The sequence below is a fragment of the Erinaceus europaeus genome, chromosome 10 (assembly GCF_950295315.1).
Source record: "Erinaceus europaeus chromosome 10, mEriEur2.1, whole genome shotgun sequence".
NCBI classification, from domain to species: domain Eukaryota; kingdom Metazoa; phylum Chordata; class Mammalia; order Eulipotyphla; family Erinaceidae; genus Erinaceus; species Erinaceus europaeus.
This window is the reverse complement of record NC_080171.1, coordinates 105,043,225-105,063,918: the sequence shown is the minus strand read 5'-3', so window position 1 is coordinate 105,063,918 and position 20,694 is coordinate 105,043,225. Positions and strand designations below refer to the sequence as shown.

Genomic DNA, 20,694 nt, shown 5'->3' with positions numbered 1-20,694 from the left:
GGCACTCAGCAGCAGACTGGGCTGGCAGAGTTGGATGGGTTTTCAGGAAGCTTCTCCCAACCTGTAGTGCCTGAGCCCCAGATTTGGGAAGACTCCCTGTATACTTCAGGATATTCTGCCTCCTCCAGGCACAGCTAGCTGGAGGCTTCAGCCTTTCTGGAGTGAAATGGCCCCATGGAGCCACATGGATGTGGCTGAGAATGAAATATCCTTTAGGCCACTTAGGAGTCTATGGTTCAGGGGGATTCTGGCATATGGGGAAACAGGTGAGTACCAGCAAAGGCAGTCCTGCTGGGGAATCTGTAAAGATGGTAGAGAAAGCTCTGGGGGATAGTCAGGGTCACTGGGCACAAATGGAGGAAATTCCACCACGACCAGCAACTCAGCTAGTGGGCATGGCCCAGAAGAATCCCACACAGGGATGTCAAGTGTCAGGGCACCTCACTGTCTTGGAAGAAGTGAAAAGGTATCCAGGTGACCAGGAACTATAGGTGGGAACACCCATGGGTAACTATTCAAATAGAGATCACCAGGAGACATGTTGCCATGTCTAATGTGTTGCCATACTAAGTGTCTTAGACAGTAAGTACAAAGCTTCACTATCTACAGACATCAAGCAATATGGCAAAAAATGGGAAAATCTTGATGTCTCCTGGTGTTCTCTTCGAATACCCATGTGTATTCCAATCTGAGGATGGTCCTCAGGGAAGCAGGGATGGTGTCAGGAAGAGTGAGAGGGACTTCAAGCTATATTTCTCATATTTCATGGCTTTAATTTTTTGTTTGTTTGTTTGTGTGTTTGCCTCCAGGGTTATTGCTGGGGCTGAGTGCCTGCACTACAAATCCACTGTTCCTGGAGGCCATTTTTCCCAGTTTTGTTGACCTTGTTGTTGTTATTATTGTCATTGCTGTTGTTATTGTTGGATAGGACTGAGAGAAATTGAGAGAGGAGAGGAAGAAACAAGAGGGGGAGAGAAAGATAGACACCTGCAGACCTGCTTCACCACTTGTGAAGCGACCCCCCCTCCCCTCCGCAGAGGGGGAACCAGGGCTCAAACCAAGATCTTTGCACTGGCCCTTGTGCTTGGTGCCATGTGTGCTTAACCTGTTGCACCATCGCCTGGCCCCCAGCTTTAATACTTTTTTTAAATGATTGGTAGCAGCTATCGCCAGATAGAACATTCATTAAATCTGAGTGCTGAGTTTACAGGAATGAGTTAGGTAGCTTCTGAACTTCTCTACGTTTGGAGAGAATTTGGATAAATGCACGCACACACACAAAAAAGAAAAAAAGACTGGTAAAAAAAAAAAGGTGACATTTATACCCATCATTGAAATCAGACAAAATCTGTCTTTTCTGTGTGGTGCCACAGAATGTCAAACTCTGCCACATCAGCTTTTGCGTGAAGGGAAATCTGCTTTATTTGTGCAAATAACCAGAGACCAGAGCATTTCTTATTCAAATTTCTTATTCTCTACCTCCTCAAGGCCTCTTTTTATATCCTCTGAGCTGTGAGAAAGGACCAGGGACTGAGACCAGGATCTCTCATCTCACACAATGTTTTCTTCTGGCCAGAGAAATTTAACTCTTCTCCTGGTAAGGAAGGGGAAATTCCTAAGCTTTTTTTTTTTTTTCCTTCAGTATTGACCTTTTATGGTTTGATTGCATCATTTGACTGATTAAAACTCTTTTTTTTTTCCTTCAGAGCTCTGCTAAGTTTTGGCTTAATGTGGTGCCAGGGATTGAGTCTGAGACTTCAGAGTCTCAACAACAGTACTATAAACCAATAAAGTAAAATAAAATATAAAAGTCTTTTGCATAACCATTATGCTATTTCCCCAGCCCTGATTAAACCATTGGACTTTCATAGTCCCACTACATAGTAACAGACACCAAGTAGCAAGACTCTAGGGGCAGTCATTTTGAAGTGCTAATCCTTTCTTTTTCTTTGCCTCCAGGATTATTGCTGGGGCTCAGTGCCTGCACCAGGTGCCTGTACCAGGAATCCACTGCTCCTGGAGGCTACTTTTTTCCCCTTTGTTGCCCTTGTTGTTTTATCCTTATTGTGGTTATTATTATTGTTGTTATTGATGTCATTGTTGTTGGATAGGACAGAGAGAAATGGAGAGAGAAGGGGAAGACAGAGAGGGGAAGAGAAAGACACCTGCAGACCTGCTTCACCATTTGTGAAGGAACCCCCTTGCAGGTGGGGAGCAAGGGTCTTGAACCCAGATCCTTACTCCAGTCTTAGCACTTCTACCATATGCACTTAGCCCACTGCGTGACCACCCAACCCCGTGAAGTACTAATTCTAAAGAGATTTTTCTCAAAACCCAGTGATGTCTAAAAGCAAGGCTTTCTGTTAAAGTTTGAATGTTTTGATGATTGTAATGGAGTGATTGGTAGGTATCCCCACAAAAACCTCCCATAACCTGTGAATGTGGCTTTCTTTGGAAAAGAATCCTTTGCATATGGAATTAAAGACACTGTGATAAGGTTTCCTTGGATTATCTGAGCACTAAATCCAATGACAAATATCTCCACCTAAAACAACAGAGTAGAAGACAGACACACAAAGAAAGAGAAAACAGACAGAGATTATATTATATGGCATCTAACAAGAAATTCCTGAGGCCACTGGAAGATAGAGAGGCCAGGGAGGCTCTTCCTCCAGAAACTTCAGAGAGAGTGTGGTCCATCCTAAGAATAGATGGCAAGCCATAGCAATTAGGCAGGAGCAAGGAATTAAAGGGATACAGATAGGAAGAAAAGAAGTCAAACTCTCCCTATTTGCAGATGACATGTTAGTATACCTAGAAAAACCTAAGGAATCCAGCAAGATATCATCAGGCAATACAGTAAGGTGTCAGGCTACAAAATTAACATTCAAAAGTCAGTGGCATTCCTCTATGCAAACACTAAGTTAGAAGAAGTTGAAATCCAGAAATCAATTCCTTTTACTATAGCAATAGAAACAATAAAATATCTAGGAATAAACCTAACCAAAGAAGTGAAAGACTTGTATACTGAAAATTATGAGTCACTATCAGATACTTAGAGAAAAATATTGGCAGAACTCTTTTCCACATAAATTTTAAAGACATCTTCAATGAAATGAATCCAATTACAAAGAAGACTAAGGCAAGCATAAACCTATGAGACTACATCAAATTAAAAAGCTTCTGCACAGCAAAAGAAACCAATACTCAAACCAAGAGACCCCTCACAGAATGGGAGATCTTCACATGCCATACATCAGACAAGAGGCTAATAACCAAGATATATAAAGAGCTTGCCAAACTCAACAACAAGACAACAAATAACCCTATCCATAAATGGGGGGAGGACATGGACAGAATATTCACCACAGAAGAGATCCAAAAGGCTGAGAAACACATGAAAAAATGCTCCAAGTCTTTGATTGTCAGAGAAATGCAAATAAAGACAACAATGAGATACCACTTCACTCCTGTGAGAATGTCATAAATCAGAAAAAGTAACAGCAGCAAATGCTGGAGAGGTTGTGGGGTCAAAGGAACCCTCCTGCACTGCTGGTGGGAATGTCAATTGGTCCAACCTCTGTGGAGAACAGTCTGGAGAACTCTCAAGGCTAGAAATGGACCTACCCTATGACCCTACAATTCCTCTCCTGGGGATATATCCTAAGGAACCCAACACACCTATCCAAAAAGATCTATGTACACATATGTTCTTAGCAGCACAATTTGTAATAGCCAAAACCTGGAAACAACCCAGGTGTCCAACAACAGATGAGTGGCTGAGCAAGTTGTGGTGTATATATACACAATGGAATACTACTCATCTATAAAAAATGGTGACTTCACCATTTTCAGCCAATCTTGGATGAAGCTTGAAGGAAGTATGTTAAGTGAAATAAGTCAGAAACAGAAGGATGAATATGGGATGATCTCACTCTCAGGCAGAAGCTGAAAAACAAGATCAGAAAAGAAAACACAAGTAGAACCTGAACTGGAGTTGGTGTATTGCATCAAAGTAAAAGACTCTAGGGTGGGAGTCGGGCTGTAGCACAGCGGGTTAAGCGCAGGTGGCACAAAGCACAAGGACCAGCATAAGGATCCCGGTTCGAACCCCAGCTCCCCACCTGCAGGGGAGTCACTTCACAGGCGGTGAAGCAGGTCTGCAGGTGTCTATCTTTCTCTCCTCCTCTCTTTCTTCCCCTCCTCTCTCCATTTCTCTCTGCCCTATCCAACAACGACAACAACAATAATAACTACAACAATAAAACAACAAGGGCAACAAAAGGGAATAAATAAATTAAATAAATATTTTTAAAAAAAGACTCTGGGGTGTGTGTATGAGGAGAATACAGGTCCAAGAAGGATGACAGATGACTTAGTGAGGGTTATTTTGTTATATGGTAAACTGAGAAATATTACACATGTACAAACTATTGTATTTACTGTTGAATATAAAACATTAATTCCCCAATAAATAAATTTTTAAAAAAAGAATAGATGACAAGCAAGCTGCCTAGAACAGATCTTCAATGGGCCGGTGGTGGCACACCACCAAGGATCCTGGTTCAAGCGCCCACTCCCCACCTGCATATGTGGCGCTTCACGAGTAGTGAAGCAAGTCCACAGGTGTCTTTCTCTGTCCCTTTCTACCTTCCTTCCTCTCTCAGTTTCTCTCTGTCCTATCAAGAATAATAGAAAGGGAAAAAAAGAAAACTGGCCACCAGTATTCATAGTGCTGGCACTGAGCCCTGGTGATAACTCTAGTGGCAACTGAAAAAACAAAACAGGTCCTCAAATAATGTTATTTTGTTATAATGTTGAGACCAAAAAAAAAAAAAATCAGTTGCCAATCAGGGTGCCTCTGTGTGTGTATGTGTGTTTTGCATTTCTTTCCATGTCTGTGTGGGTTTTTTCCCAGAAAATTTTGTTCCTTCTTACATCCCAAGAGATACATACATGTCTGTGCTCTGATCATGCCACCATAGACAAAAGTCCATGGTTTGGGGCTCAGGTGCTCGTCTGTAAAGGAGGGAGGGGGAGAATAAGAGAGTCACAACTGGGGCTGGGAAGTGGTGCACCTGGTTGAGTGCACATGTTACAATGCACAAGGATCCAGGTTGGAGCCCCTGGTCCCCACCTGCAGGAGGAAAGCTTTGCAAGTGCTGCAGGTGTCTCTCTGTCTCTCTCCCTATCTCCACCTACCATCTCCATTTCTGGCTCTCTATTTAATAAATATTTTTTAAAAAAATGTCAAGGAAATTAAAAGAGAGAGAGTCATTACTTAAGGGAGGTTAGAAGTCAGGTGAAGGTAGCACACAATCACCACAGCCCCATCCCATCTAATTTCCAGCAGGAATGGACAGCCAGCCACCACCATCTAATCTGGTCTCAGGTTGGGGAAGGTACAGCAGGCCCCACCTGCAGCTCCTACCTGGGACTCAGCTGAAAATCTCATGTGGTAGGTTCTTTGCCAGTCCTGCAGGGTAGCAAGATCTAGGAGTATGCGTAGAGCTAGAAGACTGGCTCCCTCCTTGAACAAAGGGGCACTGGCTGACTCCTGGCTGTACCTATGCCTCTGTGCTCAGTGTCACAGGGATGGGGAAGGAAACCATGTCACTAGAGTCGCACTCCAGCCTCCCCTCTAATTGCGTCCAGACAGGAAGTTGCTGAGACAAGGAAGCCCACTCCTCATGGTTCTCAAATATGCCCCACCTCCTGCCAGCGCATACACAAGACCCAGCTCTGGAAACATCAAAAGGCCAGAGCCTGCGCAGTGAGACTGGGGAGGCCTGGGAGGGGACGGGCAGCCTCGTTAGCGCTGACCCTGGCACCCAGCTGCTTCTGATGGATGGGGTTCGGTGGGACAGGCCCCAGGGGAGCAACAGCCCTATCCATTATGGGCCCATCAGCGTAGCCCCAAGCCCTCCCTGCACTGAATGCCACCAGCCTCGGGCTGGAAATAAATCTCTGTCTGGGGCGCAGGAGAGCCGAGAGGTGCGAAACGGCAAAACATGAAAAATGTCTCTCTCTTCCCTTGCTCTGGCAGCAAAGCACTACCAGAGGGTCAGGAGCTAGCAGGACTTTGGGGAGTTGGAGGTGGAGCAGAAGCAGCCAAACTAGAGAGCCCAGGGAGGCCAGGCTTCCCAGGTAGGGGTGTGTGTGTGGGGGGGTGTTTGTTCAGAGCATGAACTTCCTCAGCTGTGGCTCCCTCCTGATCCAGGGCAGCAGACTGACTGACTGAGAAGGAGGCGCCTCCACTAGATTGGATGTGGGGTGTCCCAAGCCCAGGCATAGGGAGCCCCAGGTGGGGACTGATATGCAGCTGTTGGGGTGTTACCGACATCCCCACCTCTCAGAAGAATCTGTTTCAGATGTCAAGCGCAAGAGAGTCAGAGAGGTCCCCAGAGCTGAGGTACCCACACTTCCACTCATCACCTGCGACCTGACAGGGGATGTCACACCTCCATGCCTGTTTCCTCATGGGCCCGTGGAAGTGCCAGGCAGTGGTGAAGATTGATTATATTGCTTCTGGAAAGCTAGGTCTGGTCTGTACTTATCAGCTGTGGTTGGCCTAGGTGGTCTGTGCTCTCATAATGGAGGCTCAGGGTCAGAAATCCTCCCTCACCCAGCACCTGACTCTGTTTCGAGAGGTTAGCAAAGCTACTGGAGGCCATTTTTTCCCTTTCATTTTTTTCTTCCTACTTTATTTGCTAAAACAGAGAGAAGTTGAGAGGTGAGGGAGAAATAGGGAGGGAGAGGGAAAGAGACTCCTGCAGGCCTGCTTCACCTCTCCTGAAGCATCCTCCCTGCAGGTGGGGGATGGGGGCTCCAAACCAAGTCATGTGCTTGGTAACGTGTGCACTCAACCCGGTGTGCCACTGCCAGGTCACCAGACAGCAGCTGTAGAAAAAAGATGTGACGCAAATCCTACAGCCTCAAACTGGTGAGATAACTCATGTGGTAGGGTATCTGCCTTGCCATCTGCATAACCCAGGTTCAAACCCCCAGCTCACCACAGATGAGTGCTACAGCACTGGGGAAGTCTTGGTGCTGTGGGGTCTCCCCCCTCTTTTTCTGTCTCTATCTGAAGAAAGCAGCCTGGAATGGTGAAGTTGAGCGTGTGTAAGGCTCTGGAGATGGAAAAAAAAAAAACCAATCCTGCCACTTGAGCAAGTAACTCCCTGAAGCTCTGTATCTTCATCTAGAAAACCAGTAGAGGTGTAAGGTGTGAGAGTTAGAGTTACGAGGGTTTGATGAGACGATGTGCATATACAGCTCAGTGCCACCACTTAGTGAGGGCTCACCAAGTTAGCCATGAAGGGGGTGCGCGCATGCGCACACGCACACACACACACACACACACACACACACACTGTTCTCTGCATTCTCTGAGGACAGAGTGCCTCCACCTGCCTTCTAACAGGGCTTCAGGAAGTTGAGGTCCATCACTCTTTTCTCACTCAATCAGCAGGACCTTGTTTCTTGTCACGGTTCTATGTACACAACAACAACAACATCAATAATAACTACAACAATAAAACAATAAATAAATAAATTTTATTTATTTTCCCTTTTGTTACCTTTGTTTTATTGTTGTAGTTATTATTGTTGTTATTGATGTCGTTGTTGTTGGATAGGACAGAGAGAAATGGAGAGAGGAGGGGAAGACAGAGAGGGGGAGAGAAAGATAGACACCTGCAGACCTGCTTCACCACCTGTGAAGCAACTCCCCTGCAGGTGGGGATCGGGGGGCTGGAACTGGGATCCTTAAGCTGGTCTTTGCGCTTTGCGCCACATGTGCTTAACCCACTGTGCTACTGCCCAACTCCCAATAACCTCCCTTTTTCCCACCTTAACATGAATATGATAAGTACCAGAATAAAGCAGAAAGATCACCTCCCTTGTTCTAGACTTGCTACCTCTATTCATATGAACAAGGACTATATTCACTCTCTGCAGTGGCCCTCACCAAAATGTTACTTCATAACATCAGCTAGGGGAGATCACAATAGAATTTATTTAATGGCACAGAAATCTCTGCTTTACTTTTGCTTCTCTTGGTTTCAAATTGATGGTCTTTCCACTTTCAGTAACTCACTCTCAAAATCTTAACAAGCCTTTGACCATATTTCTGCTCAACTAAATTATCTACTGGGTGCATACTATGGTCCAGGCTCTGATGATGGTTTAGCAAAGGGTAAAAGTGATATTGTCCCTGCTCTCCAGGACCTGAGTCCTTGGTGGGGAAGCCTGGTCTAGGGCAGAGAAGTGTTTGAACTACAGCTGCAGTCAGTACAGTGAAGATGATTGGCAGGACACACATTTGGGGCAGGCTCCCAGCTACGGGGTGCTACTGGGTCTTTCTTTGCAAGGTCCACATGCTCCCTCTTGTGGTCAATCTTGTTTCACTCAGCCAGGTTTCAGGTCATTGATGCAGTTGATCTTCCTATTCAAAACCTTTCTCTGATCCCTGGGACAGTTGACTGGGAAAGGGGCTTATTATTATTTTATAGGCGTGTGGATGGGTGGCTTGGATTTTGGCCGTTGGCTCCAGGAGAAGCAAAATAACCCAGAGTGATTGATGGGCCCATTGTAAATTTGTAAAATAAATCAGCTTGGCAGAGAGATTCAAAAAGCCTGTCAGGCAGCAAACATTTTTTAACAGCCTGTAAAATTTCCTCCATCCTTCACATTTGTCAATGTCAGGCTGATGAGGCACCTGAAAGCTGGGCAAGCAGCAGTCACAGACAGAAGTAAGGGCTGGCGGTACTTCCTACCTTTCTTGTGTTTCTTATTTTTCCACAGTCTGAACGCTTCTAGCATCAGTACTACAGTGGGACAAGACCAGAACTAATTGGTGGGTGAACCAAGTGCTCAGCTGAAGTTGCACACGTGCTGCTTCTGGCTTCCTAGTCCAATTCCAGGACAACCATTTATTCCTGCAGTCATTCGTTCACGCCACAAATATTTACAGAGGTGCTCTTCTACAAAGGTACAATCATCGACACTGGGACACTAGAGTGGGCAGAGGCGGCCTGGAATATTTGATCTAGGGAAGGTTCTAGATGCTTCATTGGCGAGTGTGATTCTTAGGAAGTGGAGAACCACCAGAGGCAAAGATAAAGAGGAGTGACACATTGGAAAGAAAGTTTATGGGCTCTTTCAGTGTGTTCAGATCGTTTATTTTATTTTATTAAATTTTTAATTATTGACAAGAACATAGGATAAGTGGGGTACAATTCCAAAAAATCCCCACTACCAAAACTCTGTATACAGTCCCCTCAGATCAAGTTTAAAGCTTTTCAGAGAAATCCAGCAGGGACAACCTTACAGAATACATCTTTGGTCCCATACTCTGGTGCAGGAGAAACTTGGGTAGCATTTCTGCCTGTGTCATCTCCATCATTATGTCTACTAGGGAGGCAGGTCATTGCCGTGGTCACCGTCAAAAGGGATCAGTCCATATTAATCCCAATCCACCACAGAGAAGCCAGGCCAGAGCAAATGACTTCATCTCTCTCACAGTCTGTCTCTTCCTCTGTAAGATGGGAATATGAGTCCCAACTTGGTACTCAACAAGCTGATTGGTGTTATTACTTAAGGAAAAGGTATATCTTTTCCTGAGGTCTCTCAGATGTCCATAATGTCTGACATGTTATAGTAATTCATAGTTGCCACTTACTAGTTCAAAGAACTTTCATTCCATCATGTCAGTCACTGGCATGAAGGGTGTTGTTTGCTCACTGACAGACTGATGGATATTCCTGCTGCCTTCCCTGCTTCACTTGTGGCATGAGGCTCCCATGCAGGACATAGGCAGAGCCCTGGGCACCCAGAATCTGCCAGGAGTACCAGCTGCTGCCAGAACTCTCGTTCTCACCTCCCTCCACCCATGACTCATCATAACTGACAATGCAGGGCCAATTAGGAGCAGCAACAATTAAGGTGTGCCTGGGGCATGTGAACATTTGCAAACACTTATTAAGATGCATCAATAATTAAGTGTTCCTTTAATAGTTACATTTCTGGCCTCCAGACATATCTGTTTATGGAAGTCAGGTCACAGCATGCTTTGAAATCTGTGTTCCGGCCATACATGCTTGGAATGAGAATGTAAAATTCTTCCTTGACTTGAATTCTGAGATTTGACAATGAAAATGAAGAGTGAGAATGCATGGGCTCTTTCCAGCAGCTCCACTCCAAAGATGTTGTCTTCAAAGTCAGCCAGGCTGGTGGGGTACAGAGCGGAGCTCCACCACCGTGCAGCCTTGGGGAGGGCCCACATTTTGCCCTCCCATAGCCTGTGATATGAACAGAATATTTCCCTCCCAGAACTGATTAATAATTACACTTAATAATTACGAGATTAATAATCACACTTGATAAATGATGTCTGCATGGAAGGAAGCTCAATTCACAAGATCTTTTGTTAGTGGTGGTCCTCACTATTTTGAGGCGACAAAACAAACAAAAATAACAGTAGCAGTCAACCAAGGGACCAAAATGATCCGCCAACACTGGGCATTGCAAGTTGGTTGCCCAAGGGGGTCAGGAAAACTCACCAAGTCTGAGATAAATCCAGATGGATTCTGGGAGTCGGGCGGTGGCATAGCGGGTTAAGTGCACATGGCGCAAGGCACAAGGAACGGCTTAAGGATCCCAGTTCGACCCCCGGCTCCCTACCTGCAGGGGAGTAGCTTCACAGGGGGTGAAGCAGGTCTGCAGGTGTCTATCTTTCTCTCCCCCTCTCTGTCTTCCCCATCTCTCTCCATTTCTCTCTGTCCTATCCAACAACAACGACATCAATAACAATAATAACCACAAGAATGTTAAACAACAAGGGCAACAAAAGGGAAAATAAATAAATAAATATAAATTTTAAAAAAATCCAAGTGATTCTGCTCACAAGAACTGCTGCCAGGCCCCTGGAACTAGACGAGTATGGACCCAGGTTTCCCAGGTTCTTGTTGTAGGAGAAGCAGGAAATCAGGTTTCTTCAATAGGAAATCCCCTAACTTCCTAATCTTAATTAGTTAATTAATTAATTAAGTCATCTCCAGAGCTTCACCACTCAGGACTTCCTTTTTTTCTTTTTTCCTTTTTTAAATTTAAGTCTGACAGAAAGATAGAGGGAGAGAAGGAAAGACTACAACACCAGAATTTCCTCCGAGATGATGGGGGCTGGACTTGAACTTTGATGGTGCCCATGACAAAGCAGCACACTATCCAAGTGAGCTATTTTTTAAGTATTTATTTATTTTTCCTTTTGTTGCCCTTGTTGTTTTATTGTTGCAGTTATTATTGTCGTCATTGCTAGATAGGACAGAGAGAAATGGAGAGAGGAGGGCAAGACAGAGAGGGGGAGAGAAAGAAAGACACCTGCAGACCTGCTTCACCGCCTATGAAGTGACTCCCCTGCAGGTGGGGAGTCGGGGGATGGAACCGGGATCCTTACGCCGGTCCTTGTGCTTTGCACCACCTGCACTCAACCCGTTGTGCTATGGCCCGACTCCCTCAAGTGAGCTATTTTGCTGGCCTTTCTTAACTTTATTATTTTAGGATTTATTATATATATTTTTTACTCACTGATTTTTTTTTGTTGCCAGGGATTGGACTCTGGGCTTCATACATGCAAGACAGATAGCTCTGTCTCCTAGAAACACCCCCTAACCCTGAACAATTTTTTTCATCCCCCCATTTTATTGGGGGATAAGTAATAATTTACAAGACACCCTAGACTATTCTTAATGAGCCAGTGAAGGCTTATTTTTTATTTTACTTTTTCCTCAGAAGACCTTTTCATTTTGCATTTCAAAGATTACCAGATTTCATATCCTGGGGCCCTGCCACCACAACAGCCAGTAAGTCCCCCCTTTCAGAAGGCTGGCCTCACTGAAGCACCCACAAAACAAAACAAAATGAAATGCACAGGATTCTCTCTCCCTCCAACATTTATTTTTTAATTACTGTGAAGATCACACACCTCTGTGGATTGACTTGGTTGTGAACCCCTGTGGTGACAGCAATGTCCACATGGTCCCCTTTTCCAGATCACTGCTTATGTCTTCACTTCCTTGTAGCCATAGAAGTCAGTGGATTGAAATATACCTTTCAACTGAGTGACATTCTGTAACAAATTGATGTGGCTTGGGAACCAAATAGGCTAACTGGCAAGGAAGTAATTGAATAATCCCCAATTCAGATTGGGATTCCATCTGGTATTGAAAGGCTAAGTGTGTGTGTGTGTGGGGGGGTAGGGCGTATGGAGGAGATGCTTCCCACCCCCTCCATCTATTTATTTTGTCCACTGTGAAATATAGGCAGGGCAAGAGGATTGGATATTGGGGGGAGGAAGCTGAGGGGAAGATAGTCATGATCAGAATTTTATGTCCCATGCTTATGATAATCCCATGCTTCCCAGCATCCCCAGTTTACAGGGAATTTTCTTGTACTTACTCTGAAGTGGGACTTTTTTTTCCCCTTAAAACACTGTAGTTGTGAGTAAATGGTGCTCATTTGTTGTTGTTGTTGTTTATTTATTGAACCAAATTACTCCCCAAGAACTCCTGGGGTAGACTGGTATAATCGGATTTGGTTTTTTTTTAACATGCTTTTAACATAAAGAAATAAATACAATTGAGGCTTATAAAAGGTGATCATTAAAGAATGGGCCTCGGCCTCATAACTTTAAAGTAATAGCCCCATTATAGAGAGGGGTGATGATTTTTTTAACTGTTTCCTGCACTTAGGTTGTAAGGCTGGGCATCTCAGTAAAAGCTTTTCCAGCAGCCACTTAACCTCCATTTACAAAGAAATAAAGCAAAATTGATGCTGATTTGGGTCTGCATTGGGGGGTATTTTGGTTCCATAAAAGCCCTTTTGCTTGCATTTTGCTGAGCTGCCCTGTCACATTAGAAAGGGCTTCTGTTGATAAAGATAAAGCTTTATGGCCATGTTATTTGCTGCTAACAGCAACCTAATGCAGCATTTTCATTTCTGTGCAATTAATGTTAACGTCTGCTACGAAAATTGTCATTAAATACCATTTTAAAATCCATTCAATTTGCATATGCAAAGCCCATTTACCATCACACACGATATGGCTGGCACTTCATCACGTCCTTGGCCTGGAATTGTAGCCACTTGGTTTTATAGCAATTTAAGATTTGAGATTGAAAGCTAGATGATAATGGATAGCCTTCCTGAGTCCACCTGACTTAGCCTTTTCCATTGTGCATGAGAAAAATGCTGCCCTGGGACCAGATACACAAGATGTTTGTACTATCCCCCACTCCCAAGGAGCAAGACATGAGAGACATGAGAGACATGGGTGAAAGAGCACTAGGCTAAGAGTCTGCCGGTCTGCCTTCAGCCTTGACTCTCATCTGGTCACAATTTGTTGTGTGACTTTAGGAAAATTGTGTCACCTCTCTGAACTTCTGTTTTAAACCAGGACTTCAGACCAAGTGATTGCTGATGCTTTATATAGTCTAATATTTTATATTTTTCAATATAAGCACTCCAGGTTAAGAATGTGGTCAAGCTTTGCTATGAAGAATTTGTGTGAGCTCAGGGAGGTCAAGTAATCTCTCCCTGCCTTAGGTAGACAGACCCCTGTCTACCTCCTGCACAGGGTTTTAATGACAAGGAAATGAAACTGATGTTGAGATAGAACATGCCCTATGAGTCCCAAATGCTAGGTTACTGCAGTAACATCCTACTTACAGATGAGGACGTTGAAGCTGAGTAGTGCCAGGAGGTGGGGGGTAATGGGGACAGAGTAAGGTTACTCCCAGCCATGGCTGCTCAGGGACACTGTGTTGTCTTTGAATCACTGCATGGATTGGCCTACTCATCTAATGCACCATGGGGGTACTCTGTGCCTCTGTGCCCTGGGTACTCTGAAAATACAGAGCAAGGAGGACCTTCTTCTGAGAAGCCACAGAAAAGGTGTAGGTAGGTGATCAAGCAATCTAGCCCCAAAGTACTTTCCCAAAATGTTGCTAGTGACACAGTCCAGATTTTGAGGGCTGACGAGCAGAAATCCATTTCTGTCAAGAGAAGTGTGCATTACTTCTCTACGAGTAATCACAATTCCTCATAATTGAGGTTATAGGCAGTGAAAAGCTTATCAAGGAGATGATGCTGAGTGGAATACTGAAGACTAAGTAGGCTTGGGCTGGGTGGTGGCACACCTGGTTAAGCACACATATCAACGACCTGGGTTCAAGCTGCTACACTCCACTTCCAGGGGGATTGCTTCATATGTGTCAATTTCCCTCTCCCCAACTCTCTCTCACCTCCCCTCCCAGTTTCTCAGTCCTGTCAAATAAAGATTGGGCCAAAAAATAAACAAATAAAAGGAGGAAAAATAGCTTCTGGGAGTGGTGGATTCATAGTTCATAGTGTAGGCACGGAGCCCCAGTGATAACCCTGGTGTTGCAAGAAAGACAGAAGGAAAGGAAAGGGAAGGGAAGGGAAGGGAAGGGAAGGGAAGGGAAGGGAAGGGAAGGGAAGGGAAGGGAAGGGAAGGGAAGGGAAGGGAAGGGAAGGGAAGGGAAGGGAAGGGAAGGGAAGGGAAGGGAAGGGAAGGGAAGGGAAGGGAAGGGAAGGGAAGGGAAGGGAAGGGAAGGGAGGGGAGGGGAGGGGAGGGGAGGGGAGGGGAGGGGAAGGGAAGGGAAGGGAAGGGAAGGGAAGGGAAGGGAAGGGAAGGGAAGGGAAGGGAAGGGAAGGGAAGGGAAGGGAAGGGAAGGGAAGGGAAGGGAAGGGAAGGGAAGGGAAGGGAAGGGAAGGGAAGGGAAGGGAAGGGAAGGGGGAAAGAAAGAGTGAGTAGGATTTACTAGGTAGGATGGTGAAAAAGAGTAGAGGGGAAAACATACAAAAGTGTGACACAGAGAATTCCCACACGATTCAACAGTTCCATTTCTAGGTATTTATATACCCAAAGGAACTGAAAACAGTAGCTAAATGTGATCATTGGTGCAATCTTGTTTATAGTAGCTAAATGTGATCATTAGTGCAATCTTGTTTATAGTAGCTAAATGTGATCATTGGTGCAATCTTGTTTATAGTAGCATTGTTCACAATTGTCCAAGAGTGGAGAGATCCAAATGTCCATTAATAGGTGAAGAGATATACAAAATGTGATCCATTCATACAGTGGGATGTCATTTAGCACATACTGTAATGAGGTGAGCCTTGAATAAATATGGTAGATTAAATTAGCCTGTAATAAAAGGGTAAAATTCTGTAAATTTTTTGTTTGTTTGTTTTTGTCACCAATGGGACTTCACTGCTTCAGGATGACTTTTTTTTCAGATAGAGGCAGACAGAGAAAGAGGCCAGGTGGTGGTGTACCTGGTTAAGCACTCATATTACAGTGCATAAGGACTCAGGTTCAAGCCCCTGGTCCCCACCAGTAGGGGGAAAGCTTCACAAGTAGTGAAGCAGGCTACAGCTGTGTCTCTCTCTTTCCCTCTCTATGTCCTCCTCCCCTCTCAGTTTCTTTCTATCTATATTCAATAATAAATAAATAAAGTATGTAAAAGAGAGAGATAGAGACAGACAGAGAGACAATAACACTGAAGCTTACTTTAATATGGTGTGGGCCAGGCTTGAGCCTGGATGGTACACATGGCAAAGCAGTATACTACTCTGTATTGACTTAGATAATGAAAACAGTCAAATTCATAGAGACAGAAAGGAAAATGGTAAGTAAGGAGAAGAGAAAGTTAATGTTTGATGCAGGTGGTTTCAATTTGGGGAGATAAGAAAGTTGTAGAGATGATTGGTGGTAATGCTTGCACAAGAATGTAAATGTACTTAATGAATTATAATTTAAAATGATAGATCATATGTATATTTTACCATAACAAAAATTATTTTAAAAATAAAGAAGGAACCATCAAGGGCTGGGGAGATAGCATAATGGTTATGTAAAAGACTTGTATCTGAGGCTCTGACATTCCATGTTCAGTTCCTAGCACCATCATAAGCTAAAGCTGAATATGTGTGTGTGTGTGTGTGTGTGTGTGTGTGTTTGTGTGTCCTGTTAAAGGTACATGAATAATAAAATATATTATGAAAAAAATTAAAGGAGCCATCAAAAACAAAACAAAACAAAAGTACAGAACTTTAGCTAAGTCACCTTGTAAAGGAACTGCAGGATGGGGAGATGGGAAGACAGGACCTTGGATATGGGCACAAAAGGGCTGAGATATTGGTTTTCCATCACCAATGGTGTCTGGTTGCAGCTTAGGGCAGTCAGAGGCCCCAGGTCACTTACTATTGACTGAGCACTTCGTGTATATTAATTAATTATCTTTATTATCTTTATTTATTAGTGACAGCCAGAAATCAAGAGATATGGGTAGATAGAACGAGAGACACCTGCAGCGCTGCCTCACCACTTGCAAAGCTTTCCCCCTGCAGGTGGGGACCAGGGGCTCGAAGCTGAATCCTTGCACATTGTAACATGTGCGCTCAACCAGGTGTGCCACCACCCGGCCCTGTGTATATATTTTTACAGTGTGATAGGCAAAATCTATGACTTTTCTTCTTTTTTTAAAGTTTATTATCTTTGTTTATTTATTGGATAGAGACAGTTAGAAATTGAGAGGGGGGGGTCGGGCGGTAGCACAGCGGTTAAACGAAGGTGGCCCAAAGCGCAAGGACCGGCGCAAGGATTCTGGTTCCAGCCCCCGGCTCCCACCTGCAGAGGAGTCTCTTCACAAGCGGTGAAGCAGGTCTGTAGGTGTCTATCTTCCTTTCCCCTTCTCTGTCTTCCCCTCCTCTCTCCATTTCTCTCTGTCCTATCCAACGACGACATCAATAACAACAATAATAACTAGAACAATAAAACAACAAGGGCAACAAAAGGGAATAAATAAATATTTTTTAAAAAGAAATTGAGGGGGAGTCGGGCTGTAGCACAGTGGGTTAAGCGCAGGTGGTGCAAAGCACAAGGACCGGCATAAGGATCCCGGTTCAAACCCCGGCTCCCCACCTGCAGGGGAGTCGCTTCACAGGCGGTGAAGCAGGTCTGCAGGTGTCTATCTTTCTCTCCTCTCTGTCTTCCCCTCCTCTCTCCATTTCTCTCTGTCCTATCCAACAACGACAACAACAATAATAACTACAACAATAAAATAACAAGGGCAACAAAAGGGAATAAATAAATAAATAAAAAAGAAATTGAGAAGAAAGGGGGAGACAGAGAGGGAGAGAGACACCTGCAGACCTGCTTCACTGTTTGCAAAGCTGTCCCTCTGAGGTGGGGACCAAGGACTAGCACCTGGGTCCTTGTGCACTGTTACATGTGCTCTCAACCAGGTGTGCCACAACCTGGCCCCCAAATCCAAGACTTTTCTAAGGTTGTGCTATGATAAGACATAGGTCAGAAAGTTCTGCTGTAGTGACCATTTGATGTTTTTGCCTACTGTTATGTTCTGTCCTCTACTGGAAAACCGAAGCTCTTGCGTCTATTCCATCAACTCTATGGATTGTGGAGATTGGCTCTAACCACACTTCCTCAAAGGAGGGACAAAGGATCAAGACTGGCCAATCAGGGCATCAGATTCCATTGACCTCAGTGATTGGCTCAAAAGCAGACATGTGACCCAGAACCGGCCTGTGCATGCAATTCACAAACTACGAGTTTTTCGTGCAGGTTTGACATGGAGTCTCAAGTTGGACCCAAGAATCTTAATCAGGTAATTGTCTACATAAAGCTCTGCCCGAAGCTCTACCTCTGGGCTTGACAATCATGTGAGCCAAAACAAACAAACAAACAAAAACTCCCCTTTTTTAAAAAAAAAATCATGGCAGCTTGAGTTGAGATTTGCTTACATGCCTTTTCTGTTCACAGAATGTCAGGCCTGCCTCCTGCCTGTCTATGAATCAGTCGCTGTGACCAAGGCTTGTGAAATGCACCAGTTGGTCAGGCTAGATAATTTTCCCCTCCCTGAAGTCAGGAGGCAGCCTCCCACACTCCTCGTTGTTTACTATTTTATTTGTCTTTTATTTATTTACTGTCCTTACCCCAACAATGAAAGAGAAAATGCTGTCAACCACCTACCGTGCCCGGATCCCAAATGTCATGTTTGGAGGGAGAGAAGGTGGTTCCTTCTTGGTGCGACGGTCATCCTGGACATTGATGCGGATGTCACTGAGCTTTCGGTAGAGGAAATTCTCCCTGGCAGTAACCAGGCCAGCTTTCACTGCCCGACGGTTCATGGCGATGTAGTTCGGGGCCAGCTCTTGGGGGAGTGTGCGCTGTGGCTTAAGCACATTCCAGTGTCCAATGGCTGAAGGCAGGAAGACAGAACCATAGTGTGATGGTCAGTGTGGGGAGTAAAGCAACCCATGACGACTGATGGAAAAGAATGGGGGTACGTAGGCCCTTCATTTTTCCATCAGCCCAGAACCTGCTGTGTGCCCCTGCCTGGTTCCCTGGAAGAGATCAGATTATAGGAGCCTTAGCATCTGCCAAAAAACAGGTTCTCCTGACCTCAACCTCCTTTGAGCCAGCCTTGAGTCTATTTTTCACTTGCAAATCACATGGCAGTGCAGTCTTGCCTGGGCATGAGATTCCAGACTGGTGTTTCCCTGATTCCTTAGAACTGGATCCTCTCTGGTCCTCCCTAGCTCAGCCAAGCCTCAGCCAAGCCCCCAGACTTGTGGTTTTCACCAGAATCCTGCTGCTGGCCAGGCCCCTTAGCTCCTCTCCTGGAGCATAGCTAGCTAGGTACCCAGCGGCTGCCCACATGGAGAGCTCCAAAATGTGTTCACTCACCTTCGGGGACTCCTCCATCCAGCCCCCGGATGTAGAGTCCGTAGTTAAAGTCGATTCCAGGCAGACTGCAGCTTCTTTCTCGGGGCTTCCCAAGTTCAGCCTGAAGGAAGAACAGAGAGCAAAGGTGAGGTAAAGAAGAATCTCAAGTCAGCCATGTTATAATAAAATCAACAATAGGGAATCACAGATGCCTGCTGTGTTCCAGACCCTGGAGGTCACTTTCAGGGTACTGAGGAGCGGCTGGCAGAGTCCTCCCTACAGGAGCGCAAATTGCATCCAGGCATCAGAAGCCTGGCCATGTGCTCACGCTCAGGGAAGTGAGGAGAGCAGACTCAGAGGACACTCCCCACTACTATCATCTTCCATGGTGGTTGGGACAAAAGACATTTTGTTTGTTTGGAGAGGACTGGTGAAGTCCCAACATTGAGCAGCTATACTTGGGGTCTAGCCTAGATCTACCTGCTTAGGGAAAATGATTCTTGGATGTAGGTGTGCTAAAAGGCCCAGCTTGTGAAGAGTCTCTCAGAAGCCAGCAACGAAGCAAGGGGCATCTTTCCTAACTTAGCCCTTCATTTCTTTTTCTTTTTCTTTTTTTGCTTTTTTAAAGATTTTTTGCATTTTATTTATTTATTTATTTATTTATTGGATAGAGCTGACCAGAAATTGAGAGGGAAGGGAGTAACAGAGAGACAGAGAGACACCTGCAGCACTGCTTTACCACTCACAAAGCGTTCCCCCTGCAGGTGGAGACCAGGGACTCAAAGCTGGATCCTTGAGCACTATAACGTGTGCTCAACCAGGTGCACCACCACCGGACCCCCCTTAGTCCTTTCTTTCTACTTAACCTTTCATCCTCACCAGGGATGGGTCAGACTATTGTCATTACAACTCATGAGGATGTCATGTTCTCCTTGAGTCCTCACTTGAAGGTGGGTATATGATGACAAGGTCATTGGTCCAGGAGGTGGCACTGTGGACAAAGCATGGACTCTCAAGCATGAAGTTCTAAATTCAATCCTCGGCAGCACATGGACAAGCGTGATATCTGGTTCTTCCTCTCTCTCCTCCTTTCTTTCTTACTAATAAATAAATAAAATATTTTTTTAAAAAACCCAAGGTTCACTTTCATCCTCAGTAACTGGATAACTATCATCTTTCTCTTTCTCTCTCTCTCTCTCTCTCTCTCTCTCTCTCTCCATCTCTGGTGGATTCTTCCTTGTACCTCCCCCCAGAAGTTTTTTTTTTTTTTTTTTTGCCTCCAGGGTAATCACTGGGGCTCCATGCCTGCACTATGAATCCACTGCTCCTCGAGGCCATTTTTCCCTTTTGTTGCCCTTGTTCTTTATTGTTGTTGTTGTTGTCACTGCTGTCGTTGTTGGACAGGATAGAGAGAACTCAAGAAAGGAGGGGAGACAGTGAGGGGGAAAGAAAGACACCTGCAGATCTGCCTCACCACCGGTGAAGAGGACCCCTCCCTGCAGGTGGGGATCTGGGGGCTCTAACAGAGATCTTTAAGCGGGTACTTGTGCTTCACACCATGTATGCTTAACCCGCTGCGCTATCACCCTGCCCCCAGAAGATCTCTTTAGGAACGAAATTGCTCTGGTATCAAACACATTAATCTCCTACCCTATTTCATCCATAAGGTGACTGAGACCTAGGACAGCTCAGCCACTCTCCATAACTTTAAGGGACGGAGGAGACTTTTAAACACTGGTGTTTCAAATGCAGCTCCAGGCTGGAGCTCTTAATCCTTGTGCTACACTGCCTGCTTCTCTTTAGAACAGCAGCTCCCTGAAATCAGAGGTCCTATCTTTATCCTTGCTTGGAACACCATCTTCTTTTCCATGTCAAGGAATTCTTGCTGAGCTCTATGCCCTAGATACACTGTTTGGTCTTTCTCA

The 20,694-nt window shown here is 45.0% G+C and overlaps 1 protein-coding gene across 1 annotated transcript in view; it reads right to left on the bottom strand.

Annotated features, from left to right (window-relative positions):
* CFAP77 (cilia and flagella associated protein 77) overlaps positions 1-20,694 on the bottom strand; it is a 186,183-nt gene that overhangs the window by 63,643 nt on the left and 101,846 nt on the right. The window contains exons 2-3 of the mRNA XM_007527879.2: positions 18,791-18,890; positions 18,074-18,302 (exon numbers count right to left, since the gene is read on the bottom strand). Coding sequence (XP_007527941.1) covers positions 18,074-18,302; positions 18,791-18,890 — 329 coding nt within the window. The remainder of the gene's footprint in view (positions 1-18,073; positions 18,303-18,790; positions 18,891-20,694) is intronic.